The sequence below is a fragment of the Ostrinia furnacalis genome, unplaced genomic scaffold (genome assembly GCF_004193835.3).
Source record: "Ostrinia furnacalis isolate ACB-3 unplaced genomic scaffold, ASM419383v2 OfSCF1862, whole genome shotgun sequence".
In the NCBI taxonomy this organism is placed as follows: domain Eukaryota; kingdom Metazoa; phylum Arthropoda; class Insecta; order Lepidoptera; family Crambidae; genus Ostrinia; species Ostrinia furnacalis.
The window spans coordinates 719,214-742,743 of NW_021132101.1; the positions used below are offsets into that span (position 1 = coordinate 719,214).

Below are 23,530 nucleotides of genomic sequence, written 5' to 3' on the forward strand. Positions count from 1 at the left end.
CCGCGGGCCGTTTGATTCCGCTTGCCGTTTGGAGTGTCTTTTTTACCATGAAATTCGATGTTTTCTTAGGATATCACCCCGTAAGTCAAATAGGACAAATGATGATGACGATACGTCGGTATAATTCACATTGTGTATTATGGGTTTTTATCGGATTTGTTCAAAGTTTGTGGAATACAAACAAATGTAGAAGTATTTTTATGTTGTTACGATTGACAAAATTTTCCTTTCGTTTAAAAATAACATCATAAATAGTCATACAAGAGCATAGGGTCTTTACTGCTTAAAAGCTCAGACAAGAAAGCAGAAAGTTCAGCGCTTTTGAAGATTTTCAGTTGATATCTTGATAAATATCTGTCTTCTAAACATCTTAATGCTTCAATTGGTACAATCTAACTTAAAAGCTTCTCCAATGGCAACAATGAACTGGCTCGAAGACAATAAAGTATCAGGGCTAATTTAGCATTAGCCAAAGGCGCGAATCGCAGCGCAAACACGAGGTGATACAATTGGCGCCCGTCGGATGCACGGGAGGGGAGGACGGAGGTAATGGAGCGGCGCGTGTGGCAGAGGGCAGACACAATAGCAGCCGCCGACGCCGAGCGTTCCCAGAACCGGTTCTGGCAGGGCACAGCTCCGCCGAATTTCGCGTCGACCACCCATCGCCGCTCCGGCCCGGCTGATACTTATCGCGCCTGTATTTATGACTAGAAACGCCATTACCGATACCGTCCTCGGGCGAACGAATCGCATTGCGGACCGCGGACCAAAGCGGACCTCGGACCACCCGTTGCACCGTTGTCGGCAATATAAATTATGTTGTGGTCGGACCCAACACACGCGCAATGCTTTACCGTCAATCGTTACGTATGTCGATACGGTGCATGTAAAAGTTGCGTTTATGCTCTAAATTATAAATGATATAACATTACGACAGCGTCTGGAAGCAAAGATTGAGGGAGAAGCATTGCTGCTTGCTGCACCGCTACTCTTTAAAGAGCGATCGTCCAATCTTAACGATCCACAGACGAAGGCAATGACGAGGTTGAAACCTATTTCTGTATCGATTTTAATTAGAAACTATTATTCTGGAAAAAACAAATGTTAATAATACCTAAAATCGTTCGAAGATCAACTCGAGACAATGAAATCGTCTATGTATGTAATAATACATCACATCAAGCAGACTCGTTCTCGGTTGAAATTGATAAATCGTGGCATGAAGTATTTTAGTCTCTGACGCTTAGAAGTGATAAATTAAAACAAGTGAGTGTCATTAGGCCGATCGTAAACAGCAGAGTCGTCTGCTGCCTTGTCGTGACCACATTATAAAAAGGTGACGCATCTACCGAAATATATTGGCAGTGACCGTATTGACTACTTGATAGCAAATGTTAAGCTTCTATCAACGTTAAGTAAGATATCAATCTTACGTGTCAAACACGATACTACGAGTAATTACGATGTCATCTGTATTACCATGCGATTGCGGTCAAGTTTCACACCTGTTTGATTGAGATGATTAGCGGGGATTAGATTTTCATTTCACTTCACTACTTACTCGTAGATGAACATTAAAGATCTATATCAAAAAGACCATATAATTTATTATTTTTATTTCTTCAGTTTTCTTTGTCAAAATCATTTGCTTCCTGAAATTGAATATTTAAGTTAACAATGAGCGGCTTTTCCAATTTGAATGTCGATACTCCCAGTGTGATCCCATCTCTAGAGTGCACACAGTTCATTGAGTAAACCCGTGTCCCGGCTGCGCGTGCGCGTGTGTGCGACTCGTTTGTTGCGCGAGTTAGAAGCTCGTCGCCGTCGGCGCCGCTCTCCGCCGTGTTCCGATCGCTTTAACAGTTGTTATTGTACTTATAGTTTATTGTTGATAATCACTCGATTGGTAATCATGATACTACTCAATTTCAACTTCAATTTTGATATCCTTGTCGCTTTGTTTTATAACACCAGCGTTGAATGCATGGAACCTACATTATCCAATGTAATGAAAATTTTACAAAATTATAAGAAATACTTAAGAGATTTCCAAAATAAAAATGTACTATCCTTGATTGTTAGTATCCGACGGTACTGCAAGGGAAAGTGCAACTTTCTGAATTCTGATCGACTAAAAGTAAAAGCCCGTTAATGCATAGGTATATAACCAACCTATACTTCTCGAAAGATTTATAGCTTCCATAGGTAAAGCTTTGACTCGTGTAACGAAACAGATAAATAAGTATTTGGATATGTGAGAATATAATTAAGTAGTTTTATTTAAGATCTTAAAAAAATATGTAATGACACTATGTTGTGCAGTTGTTTAAATAAGTTGTTGACTTCGTGGAGCTATAATTATTGAAATTCAACCGTAAAAGCGTTCCTCAAGGAACGATACTGGGGCCAATATCTGTGAAAGAGATAAGACAAGATACTGTGGTCTCTATTTACTAGCAAAAGATCGAGGAAACAATAGATGCAGTCAGACTAGAACGAATGTAAAAGCGAGTAAGGTAAATAACCCGACCTAGTTCGAGCGATATCGTCGACAATGATGCTATTATTTTACAGTTTTTCTCGTACTGGCGCAACTTCATCAACACTGATATAATTTAGCCACCATAATAAGAGCTATTATGACGTGTTACGCTGCGTTCCTTTGTTCGATTAACGTAATGGCGGAGGGAGGTGTGGGAGACCTGAAAAGACTGGTGGCACGATATCAACAAACGTAGAGTTTGCTTAGCTGTGCAAATAGAGTCGGTTTGGTAGCAAATGGTGCCACACGCGCGCATTACCAAGAACTTTCTCGTTTACATACTGCTGTACTTACGTTTATCTTTTTTATTTAGAATAATAATCGTAATCGTTTAATAGCAAATATTTTTCGCCTGGTATCTTCGACTGAGTACGTCAATCTGATGTAGAAATAGAATGTTTCTCTTACTATAAAATGCACATTTTATGGTGAATTTCAGATTGATTTTGAAGTAGGTAAATTTCGATTCTCAAGAAATTGAATATAGCTTACAATGTAGCAAACAGCAGTTGTTTATGTTGTGATAGTATGTGCCTAGTTCTGTCTACTTCCATGGCACATGGGCACGCTATTTATCATTTTAAGACTATAAATCGTGAACTGCGCGATGGAAGTACACATCCATCATGACGAACGATGCTCTGCCAACGTAAAGTTCTAAATGATCTGCGTCTTACCTATGTTTTATTCATCTAGGCACCGTATTATGAATATTGGTATTATTATGCCTCTTGTCATTTGTTTTATTCTAATTCTAGCAGACTCAGCGTACGAAGTGAGCCACCTATGTTCATCAGAAATAATGATTCTAATGGTGAAAGATCTCTCAAATCGGTCCAGTAGTTTTGAAGCCTATTCAATGCAAACCAACAATTAAATCTTTCCTCATAATAGTGTAGATTTGGACCAAATGGAGTGTAGATTCATACGCGGTATCGTTTTATATTATGGGCCTCAGACTAATGTGGATAGTGGAGGGAGAGCCACCCAGGTAACGGTTGTCACAAGGGCCGGCAGCAAGTGCGTTAACATCTCGACTCGAGACGTGTTGGCATTTGGTGGCATGTCAACGTTCTAACTACTGCGCAGTAATGTTTGTTTATTGTTTTGTAAACGTACCTTTAAGGCCGGGTAACAGAGAAAATGGCGAAAATGAGGTTTTCATTTTTCATTTTTGAGGTACTAAACAGTAAAATAAAATTCTAAGATTTTTTTTGGGCATAGTTGAGGATATTTTCTAGGGTTATTAACGGATGGAAACACGATTTGATGAAGTTGACTCGATAGAATAAATTCCCAAAGTTACCTCTATTCGTTTTCTAATAATGGTTTTATTTTTAAAATAAGCGATTTGAGATTCTGAATCTTTTACTAAACTAAAGTTCAGAAGTAACTTGAGGGCTTTTNATGAAATACCAAGCCTTAATGCACGTTTAATCATTTTAATAGTTAATAAAAGTCAATTTAGCTTTTATAATTTTATTACTGCCTTTATTATTTGTTTAGTTTGTGTATGCAGTAACATAACGATTTCAATTTAATTGTTCTATACTATTTATTCGTTTGAACTAGTCCAGTTGATCACAATGACGACTGACGTAAATGTGTAAACGATATTGGTTAATAAACAATTCTTTGAAGGCTATGTGGATGAGTAAGTAAATTGTAGGTCTGTCTTCAAATGATATTGAAGCTTTTGGTGTAAAGCTTAAAGTTGTTTGTTAGTTAGCAAGGATTTAACGGTCGGGTTTCCTCATGAGGTCCATTGAAGGACTGTTCCCGCCCGGGGCCCTTTCTCACGAACTGCTGTGCCAATTAGATGCAACACGCCCCATACTGATATAATGCACATTATGCGCGCACAATCGCAAATGCCATTGTACACGTTAAACACACGGTTGGTCTTAATAAGTGGCAATGTATACGACCAATCATTAACCTGGCTTTGATAAAGCTTCTTATTAGATTTGTTGGCTTTGTGTTTTACGACTTAGGTTTGATATTAAGATCGCAATTCTTGGGAATTTCTTTACTAATAGATGACATGGGATCAACTATTGCCAACTCAACAATGTAGGTACAGATTCGCAATATTGGCACATCTACAGTAATATAATTTTGATTGATAGCTAGCTATTGTGGTTTGCTCTACAAACTTCGAGGTAAACATTGTTACAACAATGTTCCTACGCAAGTTTGTTCTGTAATGTAAGTGACAATTTAGTAACAGCAAATAAAGCTAAAACTGTGCTATCTTATGTACTTGAAATAGGTATTATTTAGCAACTGTATTGTATACTTTGACGTGCGGTCGTCTATATCGAATATAGTAACAAAACAGGTGTCTCGCTATCATATTAATTGGGTGTGTTTGCGCAGCATGCTAGTTGCTGTTTGACGTCATGAGATGACACCCAGCACGTTAAAGACCTTCGGTACGTGTTGAAATGTTTGTTATTTCCACCAGCACTTAACAAGCCATTACATAAAGATAGGTGCACGCACATACTTCGCGACAGTTTTGCTGAAGATCTGTTCGCCATGTAGATGTTAGTTAATTGGATTGTCAATCTACGAGTACACACAGTTGAAGCTTTTAAAACTATCAGTCATTAACAATTTGGCTGTGACAATCGTAATAGTAAGACAAAAGACAATTTCCATATGTCCAGTCTGATACCTACCTACTCGAAACGCAAATAAAAGCTTCGAGATTAGGTAATATTACAGTGAATATCTTATCACCTTCTGTCTGATAACGAACTCTTTTTAGGGTATTTTGTGCATTTTACGAAGTACAAATGGTGGCAAATTGGGAAATCTATCAGATATCAATATCGCGGATATATCGCGTAAGATGAAGCCATGATAATAATTATACGCCACTACTAATTACGTGATACTTAATGACTAGCACATAGATCATTTTTAATGCTCAAACGGCATCGATATCACAAGCAGTAGGTACCTAAGTGACCACCTGTGCAGTGTGCGTCCAGCGCTATTTCAGGTTGCGACAGACACGTGCAGCGGAGAAAGCCGCACGACCACACCTCGGCCTGTTCACTGTTGGCTCTCCTATTCAGATTTATGGCCTTTGGTTAAGCGAGAGACCGAGGAAATAAGAGAACATGTGCTTTTAATTATTGTGCAACAGTCAACAGATAACTATGGCTAATGCAATGTTGACATTCTTGCTTTTATTGTTGCGGATAATATTATGTGTTTAGCCGATCAATGTTATGCGGGTTATGTTTTTATTAGTCACAGTAACTGTACGTACTACAGGCGCTGTTATGTTTGGAAATCTAGACTTTTCTTTTTGGAGCCAAAATGACTAAAAACAAACAAAACTTACCTAGTTAAAAAACTTTGTACAGCTAAAGTAGCAGTCTCGTTCGTTCGTTTCAGCCAAAAGACGTCCACTGCTGGACAAAGGCCTCCCCCAAAAATTTCCACAAAGACCGGTCCTGTAAAGTAGCAGTCTATTTTCAATCAAAATTAAGAGCATTTGATTTCAAGTCTTCAAGACACTAAACTTGACTTTTTTACCTGTAAATACTACCATACGAGGTATGAAGTAAGTTAAATTGTATGTTATGAGTTGAAAAACACAACACCTTAGGCATTTCGCTGCGGGTCCCCGCGCGACGTGTGCGGAATGTAAAGCGGCTCCGGGGCGGATCCCTTCATTTACTATGAGCCACAAAACACGTTGACACGCATATTTACAAACCCTGTGTCCATGCTTTAGTATCCCTAAAGCAGTGGTTCTTAACCTTTAAGTCACGAGGGACCATTTTACCAAATCTCTGTCTTGTCAGGGACCACTTTTTTTTTCATAATCCTATGAAAGGGGAGGTCGTTTTTTGCCCACTGTGCGACGTTTGCGTTGTGTTGACCTGACTCATCACGCCACTTCACTTGTTTATTACGATGTCTTCGTGGACCACTTGGAATGCCTCCAGGGAAAAGTAAAGTAAGTCTAGATTAATTTCGTTGCGGGTCCAATGACAGTTTAACTTTCCCCCGGGACAAACTTGATCTTCTTAGTTGGGTTTATATTGGTGGTCAAGCTGTATATCCTGGCTACACAGGAGTTGCAGCGCAGGGAACTAGAGTTGGGAATAATCCAGTATTCCTAAATTACGTGGAATATTTTGAAATTCTTGCGCGACTGCCTGTTTACTTGTCAATGGAATTGATGACTAACTCCCGGACTACATTAAAATTTATTGAAGTATTGACGTGAGTTAAATAAATAAAATAAATATTTGTATTTTTTACCCTTCCTTAAATAGCTACGAATCTACGAGTAATCAGTAATCTTATCTACGAAGTGTTAGAGCGAGACAGAACGATGATTTAGTGCATCCTTGAAAAAGACATCAACGGGGTCTCATTTTCGTGCGAGTGACTTTTATGGAAATAATGGAAACAGTCTGTATTTAGCGTGGATATAGAGATAAAAGAAATATTTTTTAGACAAAAAGTATTCTAAATTAAATAAATATTAATATTTAAATGATAAAATAATATTTGGACCAAATTAATTAATTTCCAAAACTTATAAATTGAACCAAATATAAATAAACAAAAATTCCTCGCATCTTGGTATTATTTTCTACCTTACTCCAGCACACACATTGTCCAACTCTCAGGGCTAAAGTCCTAAAGGCTTCGTAAATACGCCGTCGGGTGACTGCAATGCTGCATTTAAAATTACCGTACAGTCTGCAGCGGCCGATGAGTCATAGTCGATGGCAATTAAAATGTTACTGCGAGACTGTTCCCCGTGTGATCGACATTCTTGTTTATGCAGTCAGCCACTTTCCTGTTACTTACGATGTCGTGGGAGTGCATAAAAACCACTTTTTTGAGTTGGTTTTGTTAATAAGTAATTTTGTTAAAAGCTCCGAGTGTTAGGCATGAAGCGAAAAACTCGTTTCAGTGTCACGCAAAGATGAAAGAATTTCGACATTTAGACCAAACAAGGCTTAAATCGAATTTGTAGTATCGATTTATACTTGAGTGTCATTAATAAATAAGAGCTTTATGCCCGTTTTCACCAATCCCTAATTTTTAAGTGACCCCCTGTGGTAACACAATATCACTTTTTTTCATAGGGGGCACTCAAAAATTAGGGATTGATGGTGAAAACGGGCATTAATCTTTTTTTTTCCTTTAAAGTTTAACAACCAGCACAACATAAATTGTATTGAACTATTACAGTCTTGATTGGTAATATTCTTCTTCTTTTCGTGTCGACAACAAACCTACACAGTGTCAGCCAAAAACCCCGCCACAAGAGTGGCGTTGTCAGTAGCAGTTGGTAATATTGGTATGCGGAATAATAGTAAATCGTTAACAAATTCCTATTTAATTGTTTCCCAATCCGTATGCGAATTGGAGCTCTAATGCTTTAAAATATGCTCACTTCCAATAACTGTAAGTGAATACTCGGTATAATGAGAGTTAACGTTATTGTGTTAATCTGCAAATGGTTCGCTTCCCCTTAGCGTTTCATCGGTTTTTTAATTTATGTTTGATACCCGGAAATAATAATTCAACAATTACATGGATATACGATTGTTACTTATTAATTAGCCTAGATTTAATTAATATAATACGGATGTAATCTGATTCATAAATTTCCTAACCACCGTCCATCATTGGTATTTATTGTTCAGACGGTAGTAGCAACTTAGCTAGTATTTATAAAATAAATATGTAGTAGGTATGTGCATTGGACCATAAATCAATGTTCACCTCGAAGTAAATAACTATTATTTTGTGACGAAGTATCAACAGATTTATGCCTTCAGTAAGGCGATTATCACACTGCAGCGCGCTCCGCCGAAGTCCGCGTGGCGACATATAAAAAATCCCGCGCGCAAACGCGTTTTCAGTGTGTTGTGCCGCGCGTGTTTTCTATACAAACTGAGGTACTTGCATATAATGATTAAATCTGTCGTCCCGCGTACCGCGGCGGAGCGCGGTGCAGTGTGATAGTCGCCTAAGTGTAGTTATTTTGTAACATGTAAGCTTTTAAAACTCCATTAAAATAGTTTGCGTGTTTTCCTAAACACATGTGTTAGCGGGCGTGGACTAGCCTAGTTATATTGGGGGCAGTACACGCGTATTTAAAGCTAGTTGTAAAATACATCTAGTTTCCACCGAGCTAATTATAAATCGCACAAAGCGAATGACTAAAGATTGCAGAGGTAAGACAGTGGCCGGCATTCTGTATGATTTAAATTAATTGAATTTTATGCGCTATCCAGATAATGATAAGAAAGAATATTCATTAGAGCTTGTAGAAAGGTCAATGTAGCATTTAGAATAATACCAGATCTAAAACACAAAAATGAGGAAATGAAAGGTCATCATCGCATGTTCCTAAGTAGAATTCGCGGCGACGTGATTTATGTTATTATAATAATATCGTCGAAAATTTGTATTAACTTTGTATTACTTTTATTCTACTAGCTTACTCGGTGAGCTTCGTATGCCTACGTTCACCAAACATAATAACAGAATCTAATAGTGAAAGAACTTTTGTAATCGGTCCAGCAGTTTCGGATCCCATTCAATAAAAACAAATAAGCAAATCTTTCCTCTTTACAATATTAGTGGAGATATCAGTCACTTGTTACGTATGAGTGAATAATGGTCGTAAGTGTCATTCCCCTCAGTATTTCCATACAAAATGTAAACAAAAACAATGTTTACACTGTAAATGAGAATGCCCCCTGCGCGGGTCGTGGTGCGTGTATCCGAGAGCCGCTTGCATGTCGGTGCAAGGGTTCGATGCTTTTAGAATTCCCCTGTACAAATAACAAAACCGTTTTGATCTCCTATGTAGACAGTATTTCAGAGGAAATTAGAAACAGAAGGAGTTCGTTGAATTATGCAAACCGGAGGTCAGAATGACGAAAAAACAGGATAAATACGAAAATGACATTCTTATGTGCTTCACGGACAGTAAGTATTTACAACCTGGAACTTCAGGAGCTTTAGCCATTAATTATTCAGTGCAAATAATAGCAAGATATTAAAAGCTTTTCCTTAGTTTAGCTTAAAAGCTATAGGTATAGGGGAAGAATTGTTTTCAAGGGGGAGCCACGCCTGATTATTGACCTGTTTATTGCATTATTGCTTGAAAATGTTTCACTTAGAATCCGTTTCTTTTATTGTACGAAACATTAGCAGTTAGCAAAAAACGACGCTTGACCATTTTCCCAGCTGACCACACGTCACGGACCGTGAGCCTGTCGCGGCCTGCGCTCTGTGACCGCCGTGATTTGTCCATTGGAAAATAACGCTTTTCCGCTACAATCTCTAAAGCGTTTCGCTTTTTTAATCACAAATTACGCAAACGTTGATCTTGGATCATTTGGAATTTCTCAAGATTGTTTTTAAAGATGTTTACAACCTACACGAAAAACTAACGGTATTTACTCCGAACAAGTGCCTTACCGGAAGTCTAAATGTAAGCATTGGATAACAAGCGATAACGTTTTATTGTTTCACACTCACACCTCATGATTTTATCCAAACAAGATGTCACTGAACACTCGTAAAACTTATTAACTAGGTTTATTTAACTCGAGCTCATAAAAAGGTCTGTGTGCATTTTTCCAAAGAAAACGCTTTCTCCGAGTAGCGGCGAGCTCAAAGTAGTGGCCACACGGGTTAACGACGTCGTTGTACATTTTACAGGCTGCCATTTGGGACAGCAGTCACACCCAAATCACTTGACAAGTTTTTGTAACAACCTGAATCTGTTTTTGATTTGGGTGTTACCAGTGTGTTACCATTCCATCCACTTAGGGAAATAGTTTGATGGATTACGAAATGCCGTAACAGCATTTATTGCATGAATTGATTTATTTGCATTGCATTATATTTTTGTTCAGATGTTATCTCCTAATCAAATAGGTATGATGGATGAGAATGTGGAAAGCAGTTTGAACTCAGCTTATAGGTTTTCTATTGTAGATGAAGTGATTGTTACTAGGTTCTATCGGAGACGTATTGGATAATGTATAATGTTATTCTTTATTAAATCTATTTCTCAGTAAGAAGATCGTTCGAAGATGTTTTAAAATTTAAACTTGTAACTTTTTAAGAAGCTTAAAACATTTCGATTAGAATGTTATTATTACAAATACCAAATACTAAGTAACCCTTGATCAGCTGTTTATTACCCGTGGCGTTTCTCACGGGCCATTCAGTTCTCAGAAGTAGCGTTCCGCTTTTGAAATGTTTATGGTTATGAGGTAATGTTGATAAGGATCTGGTGCAGTTGCCGTTTGTGATGAAAGTTGTACTGTTGTTTTGCGGATTCGTGTCGCGAATGTGCGTGTGTCCCAGAAGCTTACCACTGTGCACTCTTTTTCTGCTACTTAGATTTAAAAACATAATTGACACACACACAACAGTACATAAAACATGAAAAAGTACCAGTCTGTTTACTGTCTGATTATGTGCTGTCTGGTTCTTTCGTCCGTTCGTTGAACTTTTGAATTTAAAATTGTCATTAAAATATTTTTCCCTAAAATTTTCCTTATACATTTACTGCATTCCTGTCTGACTCTTTATTTTCGAGGTCCAGACAGACTAAAAAGACTTGAACTTCTTGGTAAACAAGTCGCGCTATAACTTCGTTGTAAACAAATCTACCTATATCACACATTATAATAGTTGCTAATTCATTCGAGTTACATTCTATACGTTACATACGTTATTATTTTGTTTTGCTGTTTAAAATTGGTAATTTATAAAATAATACTGCTGTTAAGTGTCACTTACGAATAATGCAACAGTCGAGGCACAATATTAGTTATCGTGACTGATTGATATGCAGGTAGTTTATTGCATGAGTACATTGAGTACGTATGTGTCATCCAAACGAAGCCTAACAATTTCTACTCGATAAGGGAAAATGTGGGTTTTCCAATACTTAAATTGCGTAAGTAATGTCGTCATTCCGTGTAAGTAATGATGAAAGTTAGTCTTTAATTGGTATACATTTACATACATGCCCTTAGGCTAGTGTCTCACCTCAAAAACATCGTAACTAGGTACCTAGTCGAGTTAGATTTGCATTCGTCGTACCTAGGTTTATACGATGAGAATTATTTAAAATCTAAACGACATCAAAATCAAATGTTGATAATTGAAACATACACACATTACCAAAACCTTTTGATAAATATTATCGTATTCCAATTAATGTACCTATAGAACCGTACATTCTAGAACACCTATTAGTAAGGCATGTTTATGGATTTGGTAATTTTCTTGGCAATCTACAGTTTGTTATCAAGCAAATACCATTTGTGCAAATATTCGCTGGGTGCGAAGTACTAGGTGGGGGGGACATAATCTATCGCAGCGCTCATGGTGGTCAAAAGTAGAAATAATGTTAGCTCTGTCATCAGATGCACAGATGAGATGTATCTGTCAATGGCAAAGCGATTCTACATAATACATTTTAATATCATTAATTAATCGCATGAAAAGGGTCCTACTGGGAACTTAAATAAAAGAGTGGACTGTATTTCGATAGGGCTGTTTTAATAGCCGTTTACAATTTGGAAATAACTAAACTATACAACGTGGTAGTACAAAAATGAGTCACAGTAGTTGTTGTGCACAGATGTTTGCCTTATGATGAGAGCGTGAATTATTGAACTCTGCCCTTGTTTTGTTCTTAATTCTTCTACATCTCGGACTTGTCCAGCCAATACCAACAACTTTCCTTTAAATACGGACGGTTTGTGGTTGGAATTTGATATTGTAACTCTCACAAACCCGGTCTTCAAAACGATACTCATTTCGATCTGAAAACGATATTTAATTTATTACTAGCGACACAGAAACATTTAAATATATTTACTGTTATATAATGAAACCGTTAAAGTAGCTTTTTCTTTTTGTTTTACTGTAAAACTACAACTATAAATGAAGTAAACAAACCCTGACACAATCAAAATTAAACACACTTTTTGGACTTACCTTATTTGATTTGAATGACCAAAATGATTTCAAAACCTTTTTTCCACCCAAATCGTGGTATCACAACAATTTATTAGTTGAAAATATTTGTTATTTTTTCATTTCGATATTTTTTCACAAATATACGACCTAAATGTCAATGTGACAGAGCCCACAAAGTTGTGGACGCTAGTTGGCGCTGTAATCGTGCACGGAGCCAATAGGCAGTTGTTTTATTACGTACATACGAACACGGTTGTTTCAAGCACCTTCGATTTAGTTGTTATGTTTGTTATGATAGGTCAATGACGTAAGCCGACTGATCCGTCGATGATGCGCGTGCCACTGTGAGAGAACTGCGTTTAGGGCGAAGGCAGACTAATAAAGATTGAAATTAACTTATGCTAGAGACTTCTTCTGCGCTTGGCTTCAAAATTTTCATCATTTTCATAAAAATCTTTAGTGAATTGAGAGAGAAAAGGTTCTACGTGAAAGAAAATATAAAAGCAAATAACCCATACAATGTCTTTTTCCCTGATAATTTTCATTGGAAAACTTACCTCTGTCGTTTCAGCGAAGCATTTCCAGTCTACATGGGCACCAAACATTTTAATTTTTCAGTTGATGTAGGAATTTGTCTTTTACCTCCTAACGTGGTAAATAGTTTCCCTTTATGGTTATTAAGAAAATCAAGGCAATTAGGTTAATGCTCTAAAAGTGGTTGCTAAAGTTATTGAACACGATAGTAATATCGTATCGTAATGTTTTTTAATATAAGTCTTGTACAAGAGCTCTTAGATCACTCCACTACTCGTACAAGAAGGTATGCGCGTACGACTCGCTACTCGCTATGTGGGTCATCGTTGACAATAGGCTAGTTGCCTAAAAAAATTTTTTTAGTCCGTAATGTTTAATATCAAAAAATATTGGACACATATATTTTTATTTGTCAATCTAACAAATAATTACATAGTTATGGTGCGTTGAAGTTGCGCATGACGTCACAACGTGCGGCATTTTTAAGCAAGCGTTGACGTCACGGGCCTCTTCTTATGAACTTTGGGGCGCTTTATCTCTTTANGGGTAGGAAATTTCTTTGGTGAAATTAGAAGAAAGTTAAGAATTTTTTCTGTCAAAACTAATAGTTGTAACAAAAAAAACGAACAACAATTTTTTAGTTTAAGATATTATACATCTCACACATATTTTTTTTTCTTGTTTGGATCATCCATTTAGGAGGAGTAGGGATTCAAAGAGAGGTCTATTTTGCAGTTTTGCCTCACCTATCGCCTTAACTCTAACAAATGTCTAAAATCTGTCAAACTCTATACAAAAATACCGGATATCGTTAAAGTTACAGGTAAAGTTAGATGGTGTAACTCAGCCTTACAGTATTATTGAAAAGCCCTGTAAAGCACTATGAGTTAATTCTGAAGGTTATTGTTTTCTTTTAAAGTTGCTTGTCATTTGAATAATTCAAGAAAGCTGCTTCTTTTCAAGACAAAGTCTGTCTTTTAGAAGCTAACAGTGCATTACGATTGGGTCCCGTTAATAAAAGATGCCGTGGTACGGTGGTAATCAAGTTTTTAGTTAGTCTAGGTATTCATTACCTACTTACTGCGTGATCGGAGCTTTCACTTTCATCTTTAGTAAATACTCGTGTAAAATAATCATATAATAATACTACGCTTCCATTACATACAACGAAATCGTTTTCACTTTCTTTCTATGGCTTTTTTGTGCAGTCAATGCGAAGTTTAAAAGCAAATAGGCTTTTAATGGTACGATGATAGGTTTTGAATATTGCAGTATCGGGTATTTCAATAAAATCATATGGATTCAATAAACGAAAAAATGTGTACTAAAAGCGAGAGTGGCGAAGTGGCGAAGTCCATTGAACTGTGCAAGTAGTTAGTGGTTTACCGCAAGGGTCCATTCTGGGCCCATATACTGACCCTTCGGTTGAGTGTAGGTTGGGTTGGGTCCATCTTTATTTTTATTTGTATGTAGATGAGATAAGCGACTCTTTGAAAATTGAAAAATAAACTAATGTAGAGAAATAGAAAATAGAGGAACTTACGGCTTGTAAAATCACCATCTTAACTTTTTAACACGGAAATACTCGTATAGTAAAATTACAAATCACGTTAATCAGCATTTAACGGTAAAAATCATCATCTACAACTCTTTTATATTAGTATAGAAGCGAAAACGTAGTATATATTTTTAGAGGAGGTCAAAGCAAATGTTGATCTCATCATTATGTGTAAAGACAGAATCGAAAGTAAGAGTGTGCGACGATATTTGAATGCGTATACTTTCGTGCAATTCATATTTGCAACCGAATACAACCACTTTCTTCTATTTTGTATAGCCCGGCATTTGAGATGACTCGGCATTAACATAACAATCTCAATTCTTTTCAATAACATTTAATAAGTGTGAAGTGTCCATTATTCAATGTAAACCGCGTAATTTGCCAGTAAGTTACAGCAAAGATTTTTAATTAACTTGAGCAAAAACAATAAATAATAACGGTACCTATTATAACTGTGAGTTATTTAAAATAATTGACTGAACAGACAGTATCTTTATAATTCAATAATGCATATCAAATTGCCGCACATTATAAAGTTTTATTACTTGTGTATCACCGTTTGGAAGAAAAGTTCATTCACGTTATAGGAATGGTATTTTGTTATTCACAGGTAACATCGAATCAAAATATATTTTTTCAACAAGAGGATCAGTTTTTTATTTATATAAAGGAATGCTTTACGTACGACTATATTATCTCGTGAATGTTTTCCTTTTTAAATGTCAATGTCAAGATAGAATGTAATAAAATGCTCGGCAGATTACGTGTTCTACTTGTAGCCTTGGGATTGATGATTTTGTCTCGTTTTGTTCTTAAATGGTACTTTGTAGCTTGATGCTTTACGTTGATTGTTATTTTCAGGCCAGTTTCAGGCCCGGTTTCTTGATTGAGATTTTTAGCTTGAGCATGTTCTTTTTCTACTTAAGTATGAGTACTTATTATGTATTATATTGTGATGGTCGCGGAAAGTACCTGGATGCGGGCAGCACAGGACCGGTCGTTATGGAAATCCTTGGGGGAGGCCTTTGTCCAGCAGTGGACGTCATTTGGCTGAAACGAACGATGAGTATTAACTACAATTAATAAGAAAACCGGGGGATTCTCACAAAAGTCAACTAACTACTAGTCTCTAGCACTAGTGGCAACTTCGGCTCGTCTTTAACTTAAATCGTGAACGCATTATGGCATTTGCGTGTCAGTTAACAAAGTAAATGATACTTAAATCAATATTCTCGTAACGCGTTTTTAATTCACTTCACCGTTCCATTCGGTTAATAAAGGGTTCTCGGCTATTTAATGTGTAATATCATTATACTCACGTGATTCATCTAATGATCGTCTTGACGTAGCAAATGATGCAAAATAAGATTTATGGTCCCGTTTTTACCATATTGTAAAAACTGAAAATTATATTGAAATTAATCGCGGAATAACTTTAACCTTAAGTTTACGAAATAGTCATAAGTGCGAAATTCTTTTTGTTCGTTCAGATTGATGAATTTAACAGATGTTTTACAATGTTCAGTAAATTAAGCTAGTGATATAAACGTCAATTTTAACTAGATTACCGATTGCACAAAAAACATTCGTTTAAAAGTATCGACAATTCGGTAGGTAGGTATGCATACCTATTGATACCTACTTAACCCGATTGGGCTTGGGAATCTCAAATATTTCCGGAGCCACTCGACGTACTGGCAGTTTGACGCCTGACTGATCATTGTATATTATTAATAAATTGTTACGAACGCTCATATTCATTGCAAAGTTTTATTACAGATCAGAATTCCAAAGGAGCTTTTTCATGTACGAAGTAGTAATCATTATTTACATAAACAATTTACCTGCACTATTAAAAAGTAGATACATAGAAGCAATAGTTTATTTGTGTAACAGTATCAACAACAGATTAGAAGCGCGTTGGCGTTACGCTGCGCCCGCGCCGCGCCGCGTGGGAGTAGCACAATCGATTTCAATACGGAACAAAATAGAGCAAAACAATAGCTTTATAGCTACGTTGAAATAGTGCCCTCATTTTTCTGCTTTATGCCTAGAAAATAAACACAACACACCTGCACCAAACGTGAAAATAACAAAGAAATTCATACTTCTGTAACCCACTTCAAACTACCTATCCGTTTCACCAAAGATAATGAACGCTTTGTCTACCGTTTAAAACGTAATCAGCGATCAAATTAATTACAATTACACTGTTAATAAAATGTTCAATAGGTGAGAAAAACAAAGTTGTCAGCAATTAAGTCCTAATTCATCTAATTAATTGATGTATGGTAAGTATGGTAACAGAGGAAAAACTTTATCTTGTCTTATTATCGCATTATCTTTTTATAGCGTAATTAACGGTAGAATTTGGTTCGTACTGAATATTACCTGAGATTAATTAGGTAGTTAAGTATGTAAAGCTATAAAGTCATTTGAAAACATTGTTATGATCGTTACTAAAAGTGCTAAAAGTAGTAACTGCCTGTACCACCCCGTAAATAAGTTAGAGCAAGGCTAAGCCTTAATTTTCAGACAGATTCAGTATATTCTGTAACCTAAGTATTGATATTAATACCTACCGTTTGATAGAGTAAAGAGTAGGTACATGAAGCACTTTCAGGATCAGTAACCAGTTGTTAGAAATAATCGAGTGAGATCGTTTCCGCCCTGTTTATAGATATTGCCTGGAACACCACAGACCAGGTTTGATCCAACAATTCCTTTTAGCATAATTAGGGACAAAATCAGAGTCATGATATTGAAACTGTTCTTTTTGTCCGCAGTTGTCAGAGGAGGTGCAGAGGAAACAAAGCGAGTACCAGAAGTGCCTGGAGTCCTACAAGCAAATGAGGGCCAAGTTCGAGGAGAACTACCTTAAATGTAAGTGTAAGTTTACTCATCCCATTTTCTAATACAATCATATTAATATAAGGCGATACTAATACCTAAAATACACATAAACAATGATGATGTAAGGGAAAGGAAATAATAATGCCGGGATAATCCGTTGGGGTTTCCGCAATAAAGAAACAATTCATTCAAGATAATACATTATCTACCTAAACTAGTTTATTACATAAATAAACATATGATTAACATGTAATCTAATACTTCAGAAGTGTTAATAGGAAAATTTTCTATGAAATTTTCATCGGTATGATTTCATTGTACTAAAATTCAATGTCACAAGTTCAAGAAAGCAGGATTTCGACCATATAGGTAAGTAACTATTAAATCAATTCAATGGGATAAGATTTAAAAATTGAGCTTTTATTGAATAGGATTTTTAATGATTACTTGCTTACTAGAACTACCTACTTATTATAGGTACATGTTTCAATAAATTATTCGAACTCCAATCCCCAACGGATTATTCCGACATAAATTCTTTTCCCTTTATAGATACCCCCACCTCAAAGTGACCATAACCTTTTTCAGGTCCGACAAGTCGGGGAGGTCGCAAGCTCGATGAGACCCGCGACAAGTACGGCAAGGCTTGCAGGAGGCTGCACAGGGCACACAACGAGTACGTGCTCCTCCTGGCTGAGGCCACGGAGTGCGAGAGGGCGCTGAGGACAGCCGCACTGCCGGCGCTGCTGGACCAGCAGCGGAGGCAGGGAGAGGCCACTGCTACGTCGTGGTAAGTGCACTGAAGTTGACTCAAAAAAACCCTAGTAGGTACCTTCATAGCATAGATAGTAGAACCCATCACTAGTGCCACAGTAGGTAGAGGCCAAGGAGTGCGAAAGGACGCTAAGAACAATGGCGCTGCTTGGCCAGCAGAGCAGGCAGGGAGAGGCCACTGCTACGTCGTGGTAAGTTCATTGAAGTTGACTCAAAGCCTGGCACATAGCATAAATAAAACCCATCACTAGTGAGACAGTAGGAAGAGGCCACTGAGAGAACGTTGAGGACAACCACGCTGCTGGTACAGTAGAGGAGGCAAGGGAGAGGCCACTGCTACGTCGTGGTAAGTATACTAAAGATCAAACAAAGACTACAAGGTACAAGGTTATGTACCTTTGCTTATGCTATGGCATATAATATAGAAGTCATGACTAGTGCGACAGTGTAGACGCCACAGAGTACGAGGGCGTTGAGGACAGACGCGTTACTGGACCAGAAGGGGAGGTAGGGAGAGGCCACTGCTACGTCGTGGTGAGTACACTGAAGGTCGCTGGTACACTGCATAGATAGAACCTCAGATCATAGATCATCCCTTCTATGATCTGAGGATAGAACCAATTGCTAATGCAACAGCAATTGGCAGAGTCCCGGGGTGCGAGAAGGTGTTTTTATGTATTTACAGTACCTATACAATTTAGGAGCGTACTTCTCTAAAGATTTTATACTCAGGAAATAAGGAATTGGAACTAGTTAGAGTAAGGAAAATTTAGGAGGTAAGGCTATGCTGATAAATAGAATCAACTTGGAAACTCACCTACTGTAAATATTCCTGTTGACCACAACAATTAATTGTGACTATGACGTCATATCCTTATTTGAAACAAAATCATAAACGAGGAAAGGTAATAATTGTGATACACAAGTTTTATTTGCATAATTCTAATTTTGAAACAACTTTATCATGACATGTGCTGTTGGGTAATGCGGCTTGACGTCATTGTTAATGGGATATTAAATGGGTTAATGTTTCCGTGTAAACAGGAAAGGCATCTTGCTGGAGGTAGTGCAGAGGTCAGACTTCAGCACGGACAAGTTCAGAGAAATCCAGAGCAAGATCGAAACCACGGTGCAAAACCTCAGGCCGCAGGATGAGTACAAGGAATTCATCGAGAAGTACAAGTAAGTGGTCTATAGATTGCAATTTATGTTTTTGTAATCGAACATTTTAAGCGCTAATCTTACTCCTTGCTTAAAAAATATGAACATTATCTGGATCTGGCTTTGTCTCAGATCTGTGCAACCTCCGTCAACTGCTATGTCTCAGATCTAAGACAAGACTACTTTGTCATTTTGAAACATCATAATTTGAAAACCGTAGCAGTTGGGGGGTGCAGTTTTGCGCGGCTCAATAGCACGCCAAAGGTTAAAGTGTTGAGTAGGGAAAATAAAGACCAAAATAAATTAGCGTACTTTGTTATTGATGGAATCAATCAAAATTGGTCCTACTTCTTTGCAGATCACCTCCATCAACGCCCATCTCATTCACATTTGACGAAAGCCTGGTCGAAGACACGAGCGGGAAGCTTCAACCGAACCAGCTGACTGTGGACAACCTAACGGTGGAGTGGCTCAAGGAGAAACTCACCGAATTGGAGGCGTCCCTCCAGGACAACCGGGAGAAGCAGACGGCGTTGCAAGGGCCCGAGATTATCGGCAATGGCGTTTGTAAGAACAATAACACGGGTCTTACGAATGGCGTTAACGGTATTGACAGGTAAAGTATTTCCTTATACCTAAAATAAGTAGGTCTGAATGAATCACAACGTTATTTCCCTATTTTGTTGACTTGTTCAAATGATTGTCCATACTAGGGCGCAAAAGTTGTGGCTTTCTCGGGATTTTAAATTGCAGTTATTATGGTCTACCGTTTTGTACTCGTACTCGTTTAAATTGATTATATTTTTTAACTCCTAGTAATTGATGTACCTACTACCTACGCCTGACGACCCAGTAGGAAAACTTAGGCTGAGTTGCACCACCTAACTTTAACACCACCTGACGATAACCGGTATTTCTTGTATAGAGTTTGAGATTTTTTACGTTTGTTAGGTATAGTTAAAGTAAGGATGGTGCAACCCAGCCAATGAAATCATCTTAGAATCCAACCTTATTCTTCTAACTTTGACGTGTTCACGTTTTCCAATTGATTAATTTTCCTTATTCTATCCTCCAGGCATTCACCGCCGCCGATCCCAGTGACGACATCCGAGCCAATGAAGCTTCTAGAACTCCGGGTAGCAGAGCGCAAGTGCGCCAAGCAGGCCGAGATGATCAGGTCTGCGCTGGCCGAGCTTGGCTGCGAAGAGGCGCCGAGCGGGTGCCCTGATTTGTCTGCGGAGACAGTCGGCGTGGACAGTCTTGATGGCAGCTCTCCTGATCACCAGGTATTTGATTGGTTTCTTCTTTGCTTACCAATTTAAGTTTAAGGCCCGTTGGCAATACATGATGAGATGCTGCTAGAACTTATTATACAGAATTACCTAGAAAATATTTGTTTTAAACTGAATAAGTATGAAAATGGATATAAAATGGAAACTACAATGTATAGGCGGTTTGCTGGCTATAATATCTTGTGCATTACAAAAAATAACCTTATCAGGATCGATCCTCGCTCGGGTCTAAGGCGTCGATGGACGTGTTGCGGTTGCACCTCCACTCGATTATCCCTCCGAGGCCCTTCTTCAAAATGTTCACGCGGCCCTTCCGACGCAAATCCGTCCCGTCCAGCCCCGCGCTGCCGCCCAAAACCTACCGAAGCAGCAGCGAGGGCCCCGCCGATACGGTAACAGTCGGGTTCCGCAAGAGGCGCCTCAGGCTGAAGCGGCGCCTGCGCAAGCGTGTCGATGTTTATGTGCATTGTCGTGTTCAAGGCCACAGCGTGTTTAGAAAGAGAAAGAAGAACCGTAGCGCTACCAATCTTTGTCCTAACAGTGTGGTGAGTGCAACTAACCACGCGTAGTGCGCATGGCATGGAAACCGCGCTGCATGAAGCTTTATCTCCCACGACGCACTGAATCCGAGCAAAATAGTCTGCAAAGTACTGTTCCGACGTGGCAGTGTTAAATTTAGCGTCAGCGTGCACCGCACGAACTTCGCTCCGGAATAATAAGCTTTTGAAATTAAAATAGCACAGGCTCTCACTAAAAGTCAGTTTCAAAATCAAGGTGAAGCCGCTTGCGACGTTCCAGAAATGTTTGCCTGTTTACGCGGCGTCTGCTCACGCGGCGGTCGTTGGTTTTACGTCAACTTCATCCTGTTTTTGTGGTGCTCCTACCGACCGATGGAAATAAAAAGATAATAAAGTGTAGCTATCATGTTGTATTATGAGTTCTGAAGACGTCCGGTGTTGAGAAATGGATCCGTTTGCGATGTATATCACACACTCGGAGCTGCCGCCGCCAGTGGTCGTTCCGCGAAGGAAGAAGCGATTGAAGCAGTTGCAACTTGAATTGGAACAAGAACTCGTATGTTGAAATGTTGTTGTGTGTGTTGTTTTGATCATAGTTACACTAATGTACGTGGCTCCTATCCTATACTCAATCAATAGTCGAGTTGTCACGATTTGTCATTGACACAATTGCACCAATCATGCTTCTGGAATTAACCGTATCTCAACTCGACTTGATTGGTTTAGGAGCCGGCACGTGGCATGTGTTTCGCGTGGTATTTTGTATTTCAGTTTGAAATAACCAGAGACGTTGTTTATTTACTTTGTTGTGGCATCTAATGTTCTGCTTTATATAATCCAGTTACACATTAATTTATGATTTCCCACGATTTTCAACATATTTATACAAGTTGGATCTACATTAAGATATGACATTAAAAAAAATAAACAAAATTTATCTGCAACATTATGGATGCAATAAATAATTGAATATTGAGAGTAGGTTCTTATCAGTACCTATCCAAAAACTTTCGAACCTATCTAATTATTATCAGTACCTACGTTTAACAGTACCTAGGTTAACAGTACCTAAGTTTAAAAGTACCTACTCCTAACACAGTCTTTCGCTTTTAGGTCAGCGTCAGCGAAACAGAGAGGTCCCTGGTGGAGCAAGAATGGTTCCATGGGGTGCTCCCGAGGGAAGAAGTGGTTCGGCTATTACGAGCTGATGGGGACTACCTGGTGCGGGAGACTACCAGGAACCACGCGAGGCAGCTGGTGCTCTCCGTGTGCTGGGGACAGCACAAACACTTCATCGTACAAACCACGCCTGAGGTGAGTAAGCATCAGTGATGTTGGAGCTCTCATGCCGTTTTCACCATCAATCCCTAATTTTTAAGTGGTCCCTATGACAACAAATTTCTGTTACTTATGTGTTACCATAGGGGTCACTTAAAAATTAGGGATTGATGGTGAAAACGGGCATCAGTCCCGTTTAAGCACTTGAATGGGTGCCAAATTGGGGTGGGACAAATAAGTTTTTTAGCCTTTTGGGTTACCTTTTTTAACTCGATATTGAATTGACACGCTTTTTAGCATGATCAAACTAATCAAAAGTGCATTTCGTAAAATGAGTAGGTACCTAATTAAATAACTGTGATCTTTATTAATTAGATACATGTCTGCGGATCAAGACGTCAAGACCAGTCTGGTCTGTTTCCTATGCAAATATAATTTCATCGGCGCTATGCCGTCGCCCACGGCTTTATCAGTGCTTTCCAGAACTTTGACGTCATAGAAACAAACGATCCGCAAACACGAGGGCGTAAATCTGGTTTGGATCTGACGCATCTGTAGTTTAGGTACTTACAAGCTCCCCGAAGACGTTATTGTTAACTAACTATACTAACATTACTAACGTTACAACTTTTAATTAAATCTAAGGATATCTTAAGTATTATTCCCAAATCGTATAAAAAATGCACCAAGAAGATCAATTATCTCTACTACTATCCATATTTAAACTTGAAGGATACCTTGCGTTCTTTCGTAGGTACCTACTTTTAAGACTTGGATCGCAAATTTAAGTCACTTTTACTTAATTACAGCTATCGTTTATGTTCGACTAATAAGCGTTTACTCGGAGGCGATTAAGCGTATATGGTAAATGATCTTTTCGCTAAGAATTTAATCGATTTCTTAAACAAAACCCTTCAGTACCATCCCATTAGGGTAAAACCAACAATTAACTTTTTACGGCTTATTTAATTACTCTAACCGGCTACTGTGTTATTAACTGCTAAAATGGACC

The 23,530-nt window shown here is 38.2% G+C and overlaps 1 protein-coding gene across 7 annotated transcripts in view; it reads left to right on the top strand.

The window, feature by feature from the left end:
• FER (tyrosine-protein kinase Fer) overlaps positions 1 to 23,530 on the top strand; it is a 47,497-nt gene that overhangs the window by 18,278 nt on the left and 5,689 nt on the right. For 3 of the 7 annotated variants that reach the window (XM_028306079.1, XM_028306080.1, XM_028306083.1), the window contains exons 3-8: positions 17,429 to 17,531; positions 18,084 to 18,285; positions 19,314 to 19,451; positions 19,789 to 20,046; positions 20,506 to 20,716; positions 22,354 to 22,554. In XM_028306079.1, coding sequence (XP_028161880.1) covers positions 17,429 to 17,531; positions 18,084 to 18,285; positions 19,314 to 19,451; positions 19,789 to 20,046; positions 20,506 to 20,716; positions 22,354 to 22,554 — 1,113 coding nt within the window. Of the gene's footprint in view, positions 1 to 17,428; positions 17,532 to 18,083; positions 18,286 to 19,313; positions 19,452 to 19,788; positions 20,047 to 20,505; positions 20,717 to 20,931; positions 21,115 to 22,353; positions 22,555 to 23,530 lie in introns of all 7 variants that reach the window. The other 4 variants (XM_028306082.1, XM_028306084.1, XM_028306085.1 and 1 more) reach the window with 3 other exon arrangements.